This window comes from Palaemon carinicauda, chromosome 24 (genome assembly GCF_036898095.1).
Source record: "Palaemon carinicauda isolate YSFRI2023 chromosome 24, ASM3689809v2, whole genome shotgun sequence".
NCBI classification, from domain to species: Eukaryota; Metazoa; Arthropoda; class Malacostraca; order Decapoda; family Palaemonidae; genus Palaemon; species Palaemon carinicauda.
The window spans coordinates 12,982,156-12,995,683 of record NC_090748.1 but is presented as its reverse complement, the minus strand read 5'-3'; the positions used below and the strand labels follow the sequence as shown (position 1 = coordinate 12,995,683).

General features: G+C 45.3%; 1 protein-coding gene across 1 annotated transcript in view; it reads right to left on the bottom strand.

Annotated features, from left to right (window-relative positions):
* Nucleotides 1–13,528, bottom strand: part of LOC137618087 (histone lysine demethylase PHF8-like) — a 210,306-nt gene that overhangs the window by 14,218 nt on the left and 182,560 nt on the right. Inside the window, 3 exon segments of the mRNA XM_068348062.1 lie at nt 487–677; nt 12,148–12,313; nt 12,850–13,004. Coding sequence (XP_068204163.1) covers nt 487–677; nt 12,148–12,313; nt 12,850–13,004 — 512 coding nt within the window.

Here is a 13,528-nt window from a genome sequence, read left to right as displayed (position 1 = left end):
ATACAGGTCAGCCTGCTGGAAACGTTAATACAAACTTGCCACAACACTCTGAATTACAACAAAACGCCCGGTCCCCTCAACCTGCCTAACACCATTTTCAAGGAGCTGGATTGCTCTAGCCACATACATAGCATACAGATGACGTAGCACAGCTCCACAACCTCGACACAACATCAACAAAGCAACAACAGTCATGAACATATTTATCTTGGCTTCTGTTGGCTTGCAAAATGCACAATTTAGCCCAGAGAGCAAGCTCTTCAAATACACAAGTGTGAGTGCTGCCATAATGCTCAAATTGACAAAGGTCACTCAAGTGGAAGAGAGTTAAACTTATAGGAATGAACAAGAAACACAGGGAAGGTCCTGGAAAATGCTGGAATAATGACCAATTCACAAAACAGCACCAAACAAAAAAGGAAATCCAAATACCCTAACTTTTTATTGTAGAGTACTATCTAAACAAGTAAAAACATATCCACTGACCATAATCTTCATCTTGATGAACTTTACTCATGTTTTCCTCATCATTATATCGTCTTCTAGGTTTTGCCTGCCGCGCCATGGATGAGGCCAATTTTCTAGATGGTGTTCTTCCCCCAGGAACAACACGACTCATGCTCAGCATACCAGCAATAGCTTCCCTGGTTGATGGTGAGGCTCTACCACTTTCACTGCTGAAATAATAAAAATTTCTTCCTAACAATGCCTCTATTATTCATAATCATATAATAGAAATTGAACCTAACTTAAGATTCAATTCAAAACAAATAATACATCAAAGTAAAATGTGCGTATGTCAACATATACTCAAAAGAAGCAAAGAACAAAGAAATATTCAGGCAACTTGCAAAATATGGGGCATTCTATTTTACAGTTTTCCAATAAATAATAGAAAATCTTACAATAATCCAATATTCCAAAGTATCTATCCTAATTTATATTAAAATAAGTTCTTGCAAGAAAGTTTTACAGTTATTTATTGGAATAAACTTGTTCACTAGTGGATATCGACATCACGCTTATGATTATACTTATTTGAAGCTTTTAATTTCTAACTAATCAACAATACTTTACACTTCAGATTCATGGCTTTTCATGTAAATGTTTACACAATTATTTGTCTGTGGACACACTTATCATTTGTGCCCAATTTTTTTTTCTTAATTTTTTCCCCAAAAATACTAAAAAAAATTTTCATTGCATTATTTTGATAGAGAAATATTTTTTGTTTGGCCCTTTTATCAAGACCATGGGCATATGGGAACCTTTGTTCATATATATAAATAAAATTAAAAAAAATTATATAGTGAAAAGAAAAATTATAGTAACATTTTTGACTTCCAAAGGAAAATAAAAATCACAAATTTTAAGTGATTTGTATTTTTCCTAACATACTTACCGAGAACTACTTTCTTAGGAGGTACCTGGAATCTCCTCTCAACCGACCAGAGTTTTGTGTAGTCTACCCTACTTCCGTTTTCTGTGGGGACTAACTCAGGCATAAGGAGAACGTGCCCTGAGGGTAGTCCTGAGCTAGGTCGGCGTTAGCTTGGGTCTCGCTCGTCAGTAAGTTCCTGGATGGTACAAACGGTCTTCAAGGGCAGTAAGGCACTCGGGGAAGGTAGGGAGGGCCATTACCCGAAAGTAGTTCTCGGTAAGTATGTTAGGAAAAATACAAATTACTTAAAATTTGTGATTTGTTCCAACACAGAGACTTACCTCGAACTACTTTCTTAGGAGACTTACACTTTAGGAGGTGGGAGTGTCTTCCTGAACTTCAGACCAAGCTAACTGGACGTCCAGGAACCTAGATGGGAACTAGGTTGCAAAAAATATACGGAAAACGAAACGTAGGGAAAACTACACAAAGAGCTCATGTTAGTGTCTAAGTACTTACCCTTTAAAAAATTCCATGATGCTTAGCCCTGTGGCGAAGTTGTAGAGACGTGTCTTCTTCGGGTTGTATGTGGGGTTATCTCCGAGCAGGGAAAGGAAAAAAGGGACAAGGGTGAAAGGGAACGAACCTGTGTCTCTTGGTTTTGCTATCCACGATTGTACCTGGGGCTTCACCGTTAAATCGCTTGGAGCGCGGAGATGACTGTCCCAATAGAGAAACCGTCTAAAGATCTCCTCGAGCAATCCTTGAGGTAATGCGTTGTGAAGGTCGACTGGTTCGACCAGGAGCCTGCTCTAAGGATCTGGCCCACTGCCATGTTCCTCTCAAAAGCCAGAGAAGTACTTAGACCCCTAATGTCATGGGGCCTGGGATTACTTGGCAGGGGCAGTCCCTCATCATTATAGACCCTGACAATAACCCGTCTCAGCCAAAAGGAGATGGTATTCTTAGATACCTGCTTTTTCTTTACACCCGTAGAGACAAAAAGATTTTTGATACCAGGGCGGAGATGGGCAGTCCTCTCAAGGTATTTTCTCACGGCACGGACGGGGCACAACTTCAAATCTTCTGGATTCCCTGTCCTAGGAATAGCCGGCATTGAAAAGCCCTCGAACTTAGGGTCCCAGACCGCTGGATTCTGTGTCTTTGCTACGAAAGAAGGGACGAACTCGAGGGAGATCTCCCTCCACCCCTTCGAATGAGAGATGTCGTAAGACAACCCATGGATCTCTCCTACTCTCTTAGCAGAGGCCAAGGCCAACAAGAAGACCGTCTTGAGAGTGAGATCCCTGTCCACTATGTCCTTCAGGGGTTCGAACGGCGGACCACTCAACATTTTCAATACCCTTGCCACGTCCCACTGCGGCACCCTGGAGGCCTGTGGAGGGCAAGCTTGTTCGAAGCTCCTGATGAGCATTGATATGTGCCTAGAGGCACCCAGATCAATGCCCTTCAGAAGAAAGACTTGGCCCAAGGCTGCATGGACTCCTTTGATGGCCGGAATTGACATGCCCACTTCGTCTCTGAGATGCACTAGAAAATCCGCAATATCTGGGACCGAGGCTTTGAGAGGCTTGATGTTCTTTGAGGCACACCATTTCGTAAAAGTAGCCCATTTTGCTTGGTAGACCGCTGCTGAAGACCGTCTCAGATAACGTGACATCTTCTCTGCGGTACCTGTTGAATACCCTTCCTTCCTCAGGAGCCGCTCGATAGTCTCCAGGCGTGAAGGCGAAGAGACTGAGGATTGTCGTGGAACCTTTGGAAGTGTGGCTGCCGAAGAAGATCTGGTCTGTCGGGCAGAGGCCACGGGGGAAGACATGCCAGGTCCCTTAGATCCGCGAACCACTCCCTCTCCGGCCACCAGGGCGCTACCAAAGTCATCTTTAAGTTTCGAGCCGTCCTTGCTCTGTTGAGCACTTGCCTGATCAATGCGAAGGGGGGAAAAGCGTACACGTCGAGGTTGTCCCATTTGTGTTGAAAAGCATCTTCCAACGCCGCCTTTGGGTCTGGGACAGGAGAACAAAATACGGGGAGTTGTGCGTTCAGTCTGGTTGCAAAGAGATCCATCACCGGCGATCCCCATTTTTGAATGATGAATCTGGCTACTTCTGGGAGGAGGGACCACTCTGTTCCCACTACTTGTCCCATCCTGCTGAGCCCGTCGGCTAGGACGTTCTTTTTGCCTGGAATGAACCTTACTGAAATCACGATCTGTTCCAACTCGGCCCAATCCAGGATCTCCAAAGCGAGATCTCACAACTCCTTCGATTTTAGACCTCCGTGTTTCTTTATGTACGCTACTACAGTGGCATTGTCGCACATCAACGCCACTGTGTTTCCCCTCAGAAGATGTACGAACTGTAGGCAAGCTTCTCGGACTGCCTTCATCTCTAGGACGTTGATGTGCTGACCTTTCTCCTCGTCCGTCCAAGTTCCTCTCGTTGTCTCGTTGAGATGTGCCCCCCACCCCTCTTTGGAGGCGTCTGTGAACAGAAGCATCTCGGGAGGCTCGGTTGCGAAGGGCATCCCCTTGAGGGTATTCGACCGACACAGCCACCACTCCAGGGAGTGTATTGTCTCCGGCAGGACGGGTATTAATTTGTAGGGCGAGTCCACTTGGTTCCAGAGCTCCTTCAGGTTCCATTGGATGCTCCTGAGTCTGAGCCTCCCTTGGGGAACGAGTTTCTCCAATGACACTAGGTGCCCTATTAACCTTTGCCAGTCTTTGGCTCTCCTGGGTTGCCTCGATAGGAAAGACAGGAGGATCCGTTCCAGGTTATTCAACCGTTCGTCCGACGGAAAGGCCCTCACTAGTCGGGAGTCCAGCACCATCCCCAAGTAGGTCATCCTGGTGGAGGGAGACAGATTCGATTTCTCCAGGTTGATCGTGATACCCAGATCCTTGCAGAATTGAATTAGTTTTACTCCTTGCTCCTTCAAAACTTCTTCTGAGGAGGAAAGGAGTAACCAGTCGTCCAGGTATCGAATGAGGCGAATACCCCGCTCGTGAGCCCACACAGAAACTGTCGTGAAGACTCTCGTGAATACCTGGGGAGCTGTTGACAAACCGAAGCAGAGGGTCTTGAACTGCAGGATCTGGGAACCCCACTTCACCCGGAGAAACTTCCTGCTTGAGGGGTGGATCGGGATTTGAAAGTATGCGTCCTTGAGGTCTATGGACATCATGTAGTCCTCTTCCCTCAAGGACTGCATGACCGACTTCGGGGTGTCCATTTTGAAGTCCGTCTTGCAAACAAACTTGTTGAGGGCTGACAGGTCTATCACCGGTCTCCAACCCCCTGTTGCTTTCTCCACCAGAAAAAGACGACTGTAAAAGCCTGGGCCCGGATGTAGGACCACTTCCACCGCACCTTTCTCCATCATAGTGGAAACTTCCTCCTGAAGGGCCGCCCTCTTCAAGGGGTCCTTGGGTGCTAGCCACTCCGCCAGACTGGCTGGGATCAAAGGTGGGGGTTCTATTAGGAACGGGAGTCTGTACCCTTCCTTCGGTACGGATACTGTCCAGGGCTCCGCACCGTGGGCCCTCCATGCTTGCTAAAAATGTCTGAGGCATCCCCCAACTTGAGGCTTGGGCAGGAGTAGGGGGCCTCCCACTCTATCTCCTTCTGGAGGAGCGGCCTGAACGCCCTCTCCTGGACGCTGAATAGGCCGTCCTAAAAGAGGAAGACGCTGCTGGGGCTCCTCTACGGGGGGGCTGCGGTGGTTGAGCCCAAGAGGTATATGGAACGTCTCTCCTCGTCTGGCTAGGAGAGGCATGAGAAGTAGAGGGGCCATCCGATGTCGTCCTCCTGTAAGTGGGCCTCCTCACGGAGTGGGGTCTGGGTGCACCCACTTCCTTCCTTTTCAAGACCTTTTCCATGACCTCCTCCAGCTGTTTCAACGGAAACAGGGAGTCACCCCGCACAGGCAGGCTCCTCAAAGCCCTTGCCTCCCTGTCAGGGATTTTCCGGGAAAGCTTGGCTAAGACCGTATCCCTTTTCCTAAGCACCCAGTTGGCTGACAGGGCAAGAGACTGGAAAGTAAGGAACTTTAAGGTCTTTCCCCCGGAGATGATGAGTTCTTTCAGGAGGTCTTGGTTCGCAGGGTCTGTCAAGTCGTAGGTGGCTTGAACACCTACCAGAGTGGAGGCCCACCAGTCCAACCAGGAGGCGACGTGGACTAATTCCTTGGACATCTCCTCCATCATCGAAGCCTCCGACTGTGAAAAACAAATCGGGGCTGATGCGGCTCTGTCCTCCAGGGCACCCTGACTCAACACTTCAAGGGAAGACTCCATTTTGCAGGCTCCCGGTCGCTGCCCCTCTGATACATAAAACCTACTCTGGGACCTGAGTCCCTCGAGTAACTTTGAGGAACTCTGGGACTTGGGGGCTTCGGCATTGCCCGCCACAACCTTGTCCATGTGGGCGCGGCCCAGGACCAAATCCCTGGCCACAGGCAGCGCCAGGGAGGGTTTCTGCTGCACAGGGGCCTCCATCAGTCGATTAAGGCTGGAACGCCAGGCATCTTCGTTGGCGGGAACAGGTTCCTCGATCCGGTGATGCCTCCGTATAAGACCTATCACCCTCCGATATGCCGAGTCCTCGGTTGGGGAACCTTCACCGTCGCCAGCAACACCCTCCGTCTGAGGCCGAGGTGACGGGCCGACGGGCACCCCCACCTGTCGCTGTGGCTCGGACTCGACGAGCACCTCCCTGTGGTGGTAACAGTCTGTGTCGACGGGAACCTCCGCACTAGACCCAGGTGTCGGGACGGGAACCGCCGTGTCGGCAAGGACTACCGTCCGTAAAACGTTTTTGGGCAAAGAGGGCGAGACTTCCGTGGGCTGGCCTGACGGAGGAAGCCGTCCCTGCCAGTCCAAGGGCCGGGTCAACTGTGCTGACCCGACTAGGCTGCCCGTCCGAAAGCGCGACTCCCCCCCGCTGGGCGGGTTGAGCCGGAAGCTTCGCGGCCTTACGCCTACCTGAAGAGGCCTTCTCGCTCCGTTCCTTGTGAGGGTCATACTTATGCCTGGCAGAGGGCCTCCGTGGAGAACCGTACGGTCTCTGGGCCGGCGACTCGGAGAACGCGGAAACTCGTCGAAGTCCTCGGCCCTCCTGTGGGGAACGAAGACCCATTCACCTTTTGGAGACCTACTCCTCCTGTACTTCCTCCTCGGGGACCTGGAACGTCTTCTGCTATACCTTGAACGTGACCTTGAACGGGAGCGCCTGCTCCTGAATCTCTTCCTCCTCCGACGGCGCCTCCTCCTCGCTTCACCCTCCGAAGAGACCAATGAGCCGGCCTCCAAGACCCCGACGATACTGCATAACCTGACCGACGGGCGGGCTCGGGGGCAACGGAGGTCTTCGCGAACTGTTGAGTTCCGGAGGTCGTAGGTTGCAAAAACAAGTCAGGAACCGCCGACAGAGGGGCTGGAAGGGAGGTCGGCCGCACCATGCTGGGGATCCAGGAATCTAGGCCATCCTCCATCCTCAACGGGGACCTACCTCGGGTTTTCGGGAGCTTCCACCCGAAGGGCTCCCCTACCGTCGAGTCCAACCTATCCTAGATGCCATCAGCTGCTGAGGTACCTGAAACGCAGGCCCAAGACGCGGGCGCAGAGACAGGAACAGTACTACTCCACATGGGGTCATCGGAGGAGACGTGCCCCCCAATCACAAGGGCAGAGTCCCCAAGACCCCCAAACAAAGCACTTTCAGGGCCCCCACTAGCCTGTGAAGATTCAGCAACCCCCACATCATGAATATTAGACTCTTGGGGAAGAGCCATCGGCACCTTCCCCGTAACGGACTTACCTCGTCCCCTACCCTGGGTAGGAGAAGGAGGAACAGAAACCTCGTCAGACCTCCCACCTGGCGACGGCAATGGCGAAGAGATGCTCACCTTCCTGGGGGACCGTATAGAGGACTTCTTTTTCTTCGTGCTAAAACGAATCCACTGGATCTCACTCCAACTAACACACTCCGGGCACGTATCCGTCGGCGAGCACACTCTACCCCTACAGGAAGAACAAAGGGAATGCGGGTCAACCTCCGGCTTGGATAGGAACGCTCCCCACGACTTCCCGGCTCTAGGCCCAGGACAACGGCGGGTCTGCTCCATCACAACACAAAACCACAAGACACAGGAATGCAGGGAAAGGATAAGGAATACACTTGGGGAAGCACAAGGGAATCACGCGAACACACAAGAACACAAGGGAAAGCACAGAGATACCACGCGGGAACCACGTGGGACACACGAGTCGGGGACACAAAGGGTCGCAAGAGAATGGAGAGCGACGGGATGGTATCACGACGCGACCAGAGAACTTACTGACGAGCGAGACCCAAGCTAACGCCGACCTAGCTCAGGACTACCCTCAGGGCACGTTCTCCTTACGCCTGAGTTAGTCCCCACAGAAAACGGAAGTAGGGTAGACTACACAAAACTCTGGTCGGTTGAGAGGAGATTTCAGGAACCTCCTAACAAAGTAGTTCGAGGTAAGTCTCTGTGTTGGAACAAATAGAGATTTATTTTATTTATTTATTTGTTTGTTAAGTGTAGTTGGAAAAGTGTATGGTAGAGTACTGATTAGTAGGATTAAGGATAAAACAGAGAATGCAATCTTAGAAGTACAGGGTGGTTTTAGAAGAGGTAGGGGTTGTATGAATCAGATTTTTACAGTTAAGCAGATATGCGAGAAATATTTAGCAAAAGGTAAGGATGTATATGTTACGTTTATGGATCTGGAGAAAGCATATGATAGAGTTGATAGGGAAGCAATATGGAATGTGATGAGGTTATATGGAGTTGGTGGAAAGTTGTTGCAAGCAGTGAAAAGTTTCTAAAAAGGTAGTAAAGCATGTAGATAGGAAATGGATAGGAAATGAAGTGAGCGATTGGTTTCCGGTGAAAGTGGGACTGAGACAGGGATGTGTGATGTCACCGTATTTGTTTAATCTGTATGTTGTTGGAGTGGTGAGAGAGGTGAATGCTTGAGTGCTTGGACGAGGATTGAAACTGGTAGACGAGAATGACCATGAATGGGAGGTAAATCAGTTGTTGTTTGCGGATGATACTGCACTGGTTGCAGATGCGGAAGAGAAGCTTGGCCGATTAGTGACAGAATTTGGAAGGGTGTGAGAGAAGGAAGTTGAGAGTTAATGTGGGTAAGAGTAAGGTTATGAGATGTACAAGAAGGGAAGGTGGTGCGAGATTGAATGTCATGCTGAATGGAGAGTTACTTGAGGAGGTGGATCAGTTTAAGTACTTGGGGTCTGTTGTTGCAGCAAATGGTGGAGTGGAAGCAGATGTACGTCAGAGAGTGAATGAAGGATGCAAAGTGTTGGGGGCAGTTAAGGGAGTAGTAAAAAATAGAGGGTTGGGCATGAATGTAAAGAGAGTTTTGTATGAGAAAGTGATTGTACCAACTGTGATTTATGGATCGGAGTTGTGGGGAATGAAAGTGATGGAGAGACAGAAATTGAATGTGTTTGAGATGAAGTGTCTAAGGAGTATGGCTGGTGTATCTCGAGTAGATAGGGTTAGGAACGAAGTAGTGAGGGTGAGAACGGGTGTAAGAAATGAGTTAGCAGCTAGAGTGGACATGAATGTGTTGAGGTGGTTTGGCCATGTTGAGAGAATGGAAAATGGCTGTCTGCTAAAGAAGGTGATGAATGCAAGAGTTGATGGGAGAAGTACATGAGGAAGGCCAAGGTTTGGGTGGATGGATGGAGTGAATGAATCTCTGGGTGATAGGAGGATAGATGTGAGAGGGGCAAGAGATCGTGCTAGAAATAGGAATGAATGGCGAGCGATTGTGACGCAGTTCCGGTAGGCCCTGCTGCTTCCTCCAGTGCCTTGGATGACTGCGGAGGTAGCAGCAGTAGGGGATTCAGCATTATGAAGCTTCATCTGTGGTGGATAATGTGGGAGGGTGGGTTGTGCCACCCTAGCAGTACCAGCCGAACTCGGTTGAGTCCCTTGTCAGGCTGGGAGGAACGTAGAGAGGAGACGTCTCCATTTTTGTTTCATTTGTTTGATGTCGGCTACCCTTCAAAATTGGGGGAAGTGCCTTGGTATATGTATGTATATATGAAAGATTTATTTTGATATTGTTACTGTTTTTGAAATATTTTGTTTTTAATTCTTCATTATTTCTCTTGTTTATTTATTTCTTTATTTCCTTTCCTAACTGGGCTATTTTTCCCTGTTGGAGCCCTTGGTCAAATAGCATCCTACTTATCCAACAGAGGTTGTAGCTTAGCTGATAATAATGATAATATTGATAATAATAATAATAATAATAATAATAATAATAATAATAATGATAATAATAGTAGTAATAATAATAGAAATAATAAAAAAACATGTCATGTTTATATAGTTAGAAAAATAATGGACTAAGAACAATATCCTGAGGAACACCAAATATCACATTCCTAATACTCAGTATGGTGCCCATCAACAACAACACTTTGTAATCTATTACTTAAAGATTCAATAATGATGCTTAGCGACCCTCCTACTCCCAGCTGTTTGAGTTTTCATTGAAAACAAGGGCATCAAAGTCAGCCAATCATATGAACTTCCTTAACCACAATCAAGGGCCAATCATATGAACTCCCCTAACCACAATCAAGAGATTTCTGTACCTCATTGTATAATGTAAGAAGGGCATCACATGCTCCAAAGCCTTTACAAAAGCCAAATTGCAAACTAGGGAACAGATGATTATCTTCAGTAAACCTATTTGGATGTTTTTCCAAAAGACATTAACCTAGATGATATCTCCTTCCATTCCACTACTTTACCTGTCATCCATTCACTCAGCAATAAAGCCACACTTTCTCTTGCTCTTCCCCTTTCAATCCCAGACACTCAACCAGACATTTCACCAAACATCACTTCACCTTTCCCTTTTATCTTTGTCTCACACAAAGCCAATATATCCATCCTTCTATTCCAAAACATAATTCCAATCTCACATCTTTTACTCTCTATCGTACTACATCCACGCACATTCAAACACCCCAAAACTAGAGTGCGGGGAGCAGTCACTCTCCCCCCAGCCCCACTTCTTTGATGTCTAACAGGATTATAATACAGGAGAGGGGGTTCCCAGCCCCCTCGTCCCGTCCCTTTTAATCGCCTCTTACGACACGCAGGGATACGTTGATGCTATTCTAATTGTTTATGCTCCCTCGGCCACAGGCCATATATAAACTATAAAAAAAACACGCAGGAGAACCCTACTCCAAGACTGTGGAAGACCATGGTACAGAGGCTATGGCACTACCCAAGATTGGTGAACAACAGTTTGTTTTTGGAGTGTCCTTCTCCAAGAAGAGCTGCTTACCATAGCTCAAGAGTCTTTTCTAACCTTACCAAGAGGGAAGTACCCACTGAGAAGTAACCTAGAAAACAGGCTTGTTGCATATGCAGATGATGCTACCCTCTTTGCATCAATTCCATCTCCTGAATGTAGATCTGGGGTTGCTGATCCCTTAATAGAGATCTAGCTAAAATTAGTGCATGGTGCAAATTATAGGGCATGAAGTTGTACCCTAACAAAACTCAAGGTATGATTGTAAGTAGGTCGAGGACAGTGGCTCTTCAACGTCTAGATCTCTGCATTGATAACGTTTCTTTAACTCTGTAAGACTTTTAAATTTTAGGTTTGATTCTTGATAGTAATTTACTTTTGAAAAACATTAGGCTTGCCTCTTCTTCAATTGCACAAAAAGTGAGTTTTTTAAGATTTTTGGAGAAAGTTTTTTAGGATTTTCGGTAATCAATCGTGAAGAAATGTTTCAATTCTTTCATTGTGCCTTGTTTTGACTAATATTCTCCCGTCTGGTCTTCATCTGCTGAATCTCGTCTTAATTTGTTGGACAGGAATTTTCTTATTAAATTTCTTATTCCTGATATGAAAAATTCGTAAATAATTTGTATTTTTCCCTAATACAAACCTGGAATTATTTAAATGTGGATATATCTTTCGACAAACCTGGAAGGTAGCCAATTAGACTTTTTGGTGCGAGGTGGCAAGTCATCTGTATGTATACTCACAGAGTGGTAAAATAATCTCTGGCACTGTCGTTATGTTGGTTCAGTATGCATGTTGCATAAGATTTTCTGACCATCCTTTGCATTCAGGTTTTCCCCAACAGTAGCATCCTGTTCGTAATACTAAGTATGCAGTTAATTCTAATAGTCATGCCTTCTCCATCATAAGGCTCAAAGCATCACAGTATTCTAGAAGTTTTATTCCAGTCATGATCAAGTGAAATGACCTAATCAGTTTTTAGTTTATATATGAAAGATCTATTTTAATGTTACTGATTTAATAGTGTTTTATCTTAATTCTTCATTACTTCTCTTGTAGTTTATTTATTTCCTTTCAATTTAATTCTTCATTACTTCTCTTGTAGTTTATTTATTTCCTTTCATCACTGGGCTATTTTCCCTGTTTGAGCCCTTGGGTTTATTAGCATCCTGCTTTTCCAACTAAGGTTATAGCTTAGCTAGCAATAATAATAATAATAATAATAATAAATGTCATGTTCTGTTAAGAACCTTCCTGTCCCCTACATATACAGTAGCACTAATGCAAAATGCTCTACACTATTTACTAACTTTATACCAAATCCAACGAGTCACAAATACACACAAAATACAACTCAGGTGTTCCCTATGTTACCACTCTACAAAATAAATTCCTATCCAAGAAAACTTACTCCAACTCATCCATACGAGCAGGAGAATCTTGATTGTAGTCTGGCGCATACGCTGATGCTCGTAGTAGTTCGTCTATTCCATTGTGGGCGGCATTGTGTGCTGGGGCAACTTCCACTTCACCAGCAACATCTACAGTTTCTCCACAAACTACTTCGGCACCAGTCACTAGAAATAAGGAAAATCTTATTTAATAATTTAGTTACAAAAAATCATTATAATTTCTATGACTTACCACACTAATAATTTAATAAAGTTTTGAAAGAAAGCTAAAATTACTTGAATATAGTTATAAATTTCAAGACATTGTTTGAAAGCTAATATTATTTGACTATACAGTACAGAAAATGATCCGTACACATAGTTCCATTACTATATTTTGTCGTAATTTTTTGTTTATATCCCATTAAATAGATCCAAAAATATTTTACGCTTTATAAACTTGAACTCAACGAATCTAAAGCCTTGAGAATGAGAATAAAATCCCCTTTTATAAACTTAGAATTGGAATGATTCTGAAAACTTTACAAGATTTTTATAAAACAGTATATTCTATTCTTATGTAAATCAAGCACCAAATTAAGCTGATAGTGATACCAAAATACCAAATTCAGCCATACCTTACACCAAATGAGTTCTCAAATACAAGACCCAGATTCTAAGGAGATGTCATATAAAAAACTGGTTAGCACACAAGAACTTACAACTCAATTTGATCTTTAGAGGTTCTTGAGCATTATGCTTAGACCCTTTCCGTCGCGGAGTTTCGTCTATCATCAGACCTGGAGGATCTCTTTCATCACTATCACCTTCTTCATGGAAGTCATAAACACTCTCATTTTTTATTTCTATTTCTTGTCTGCAAAAACATGAAAAATATCAACTACTTTTCTATCAAAACTTTAAAATTACATGTCTTACCTAAAAACATCTCAAATCCTGGGGCCCAGAATTATCTATAATGTTCCAGTAGATGATGCTTTTAAAATGTACACCACAGACTAATACTTTTTGAAATACTGAACAGTACTGTCCATCACAGACTATACTTTTTGAAATATGACAAATTTGAAAATAATTTGTATTTTTCCTAACTATACAAACCTGAAGTTCTTTATGTAGGAGATAAGATTCTGCACGAGCTGGTGTTTAGGCCTTAAAAAATTTAAGCCCAATGGTAGCCAACCTCTCGGCAGAAGCGGGGGTTGGGAAGGGGGTAGCAGGGAACACTTCCTCCACCTGCATACTCACTAGCTCAACCACTTTTGATTGCATGCAGGATTTATTTGGGGAAGGTGATGGCAGGACAAGTACTGTATATTTCCACGAATAACACTACCTTTAGATATGACGAGGTTAAAAATTAAGGGAAATTTGAATGAA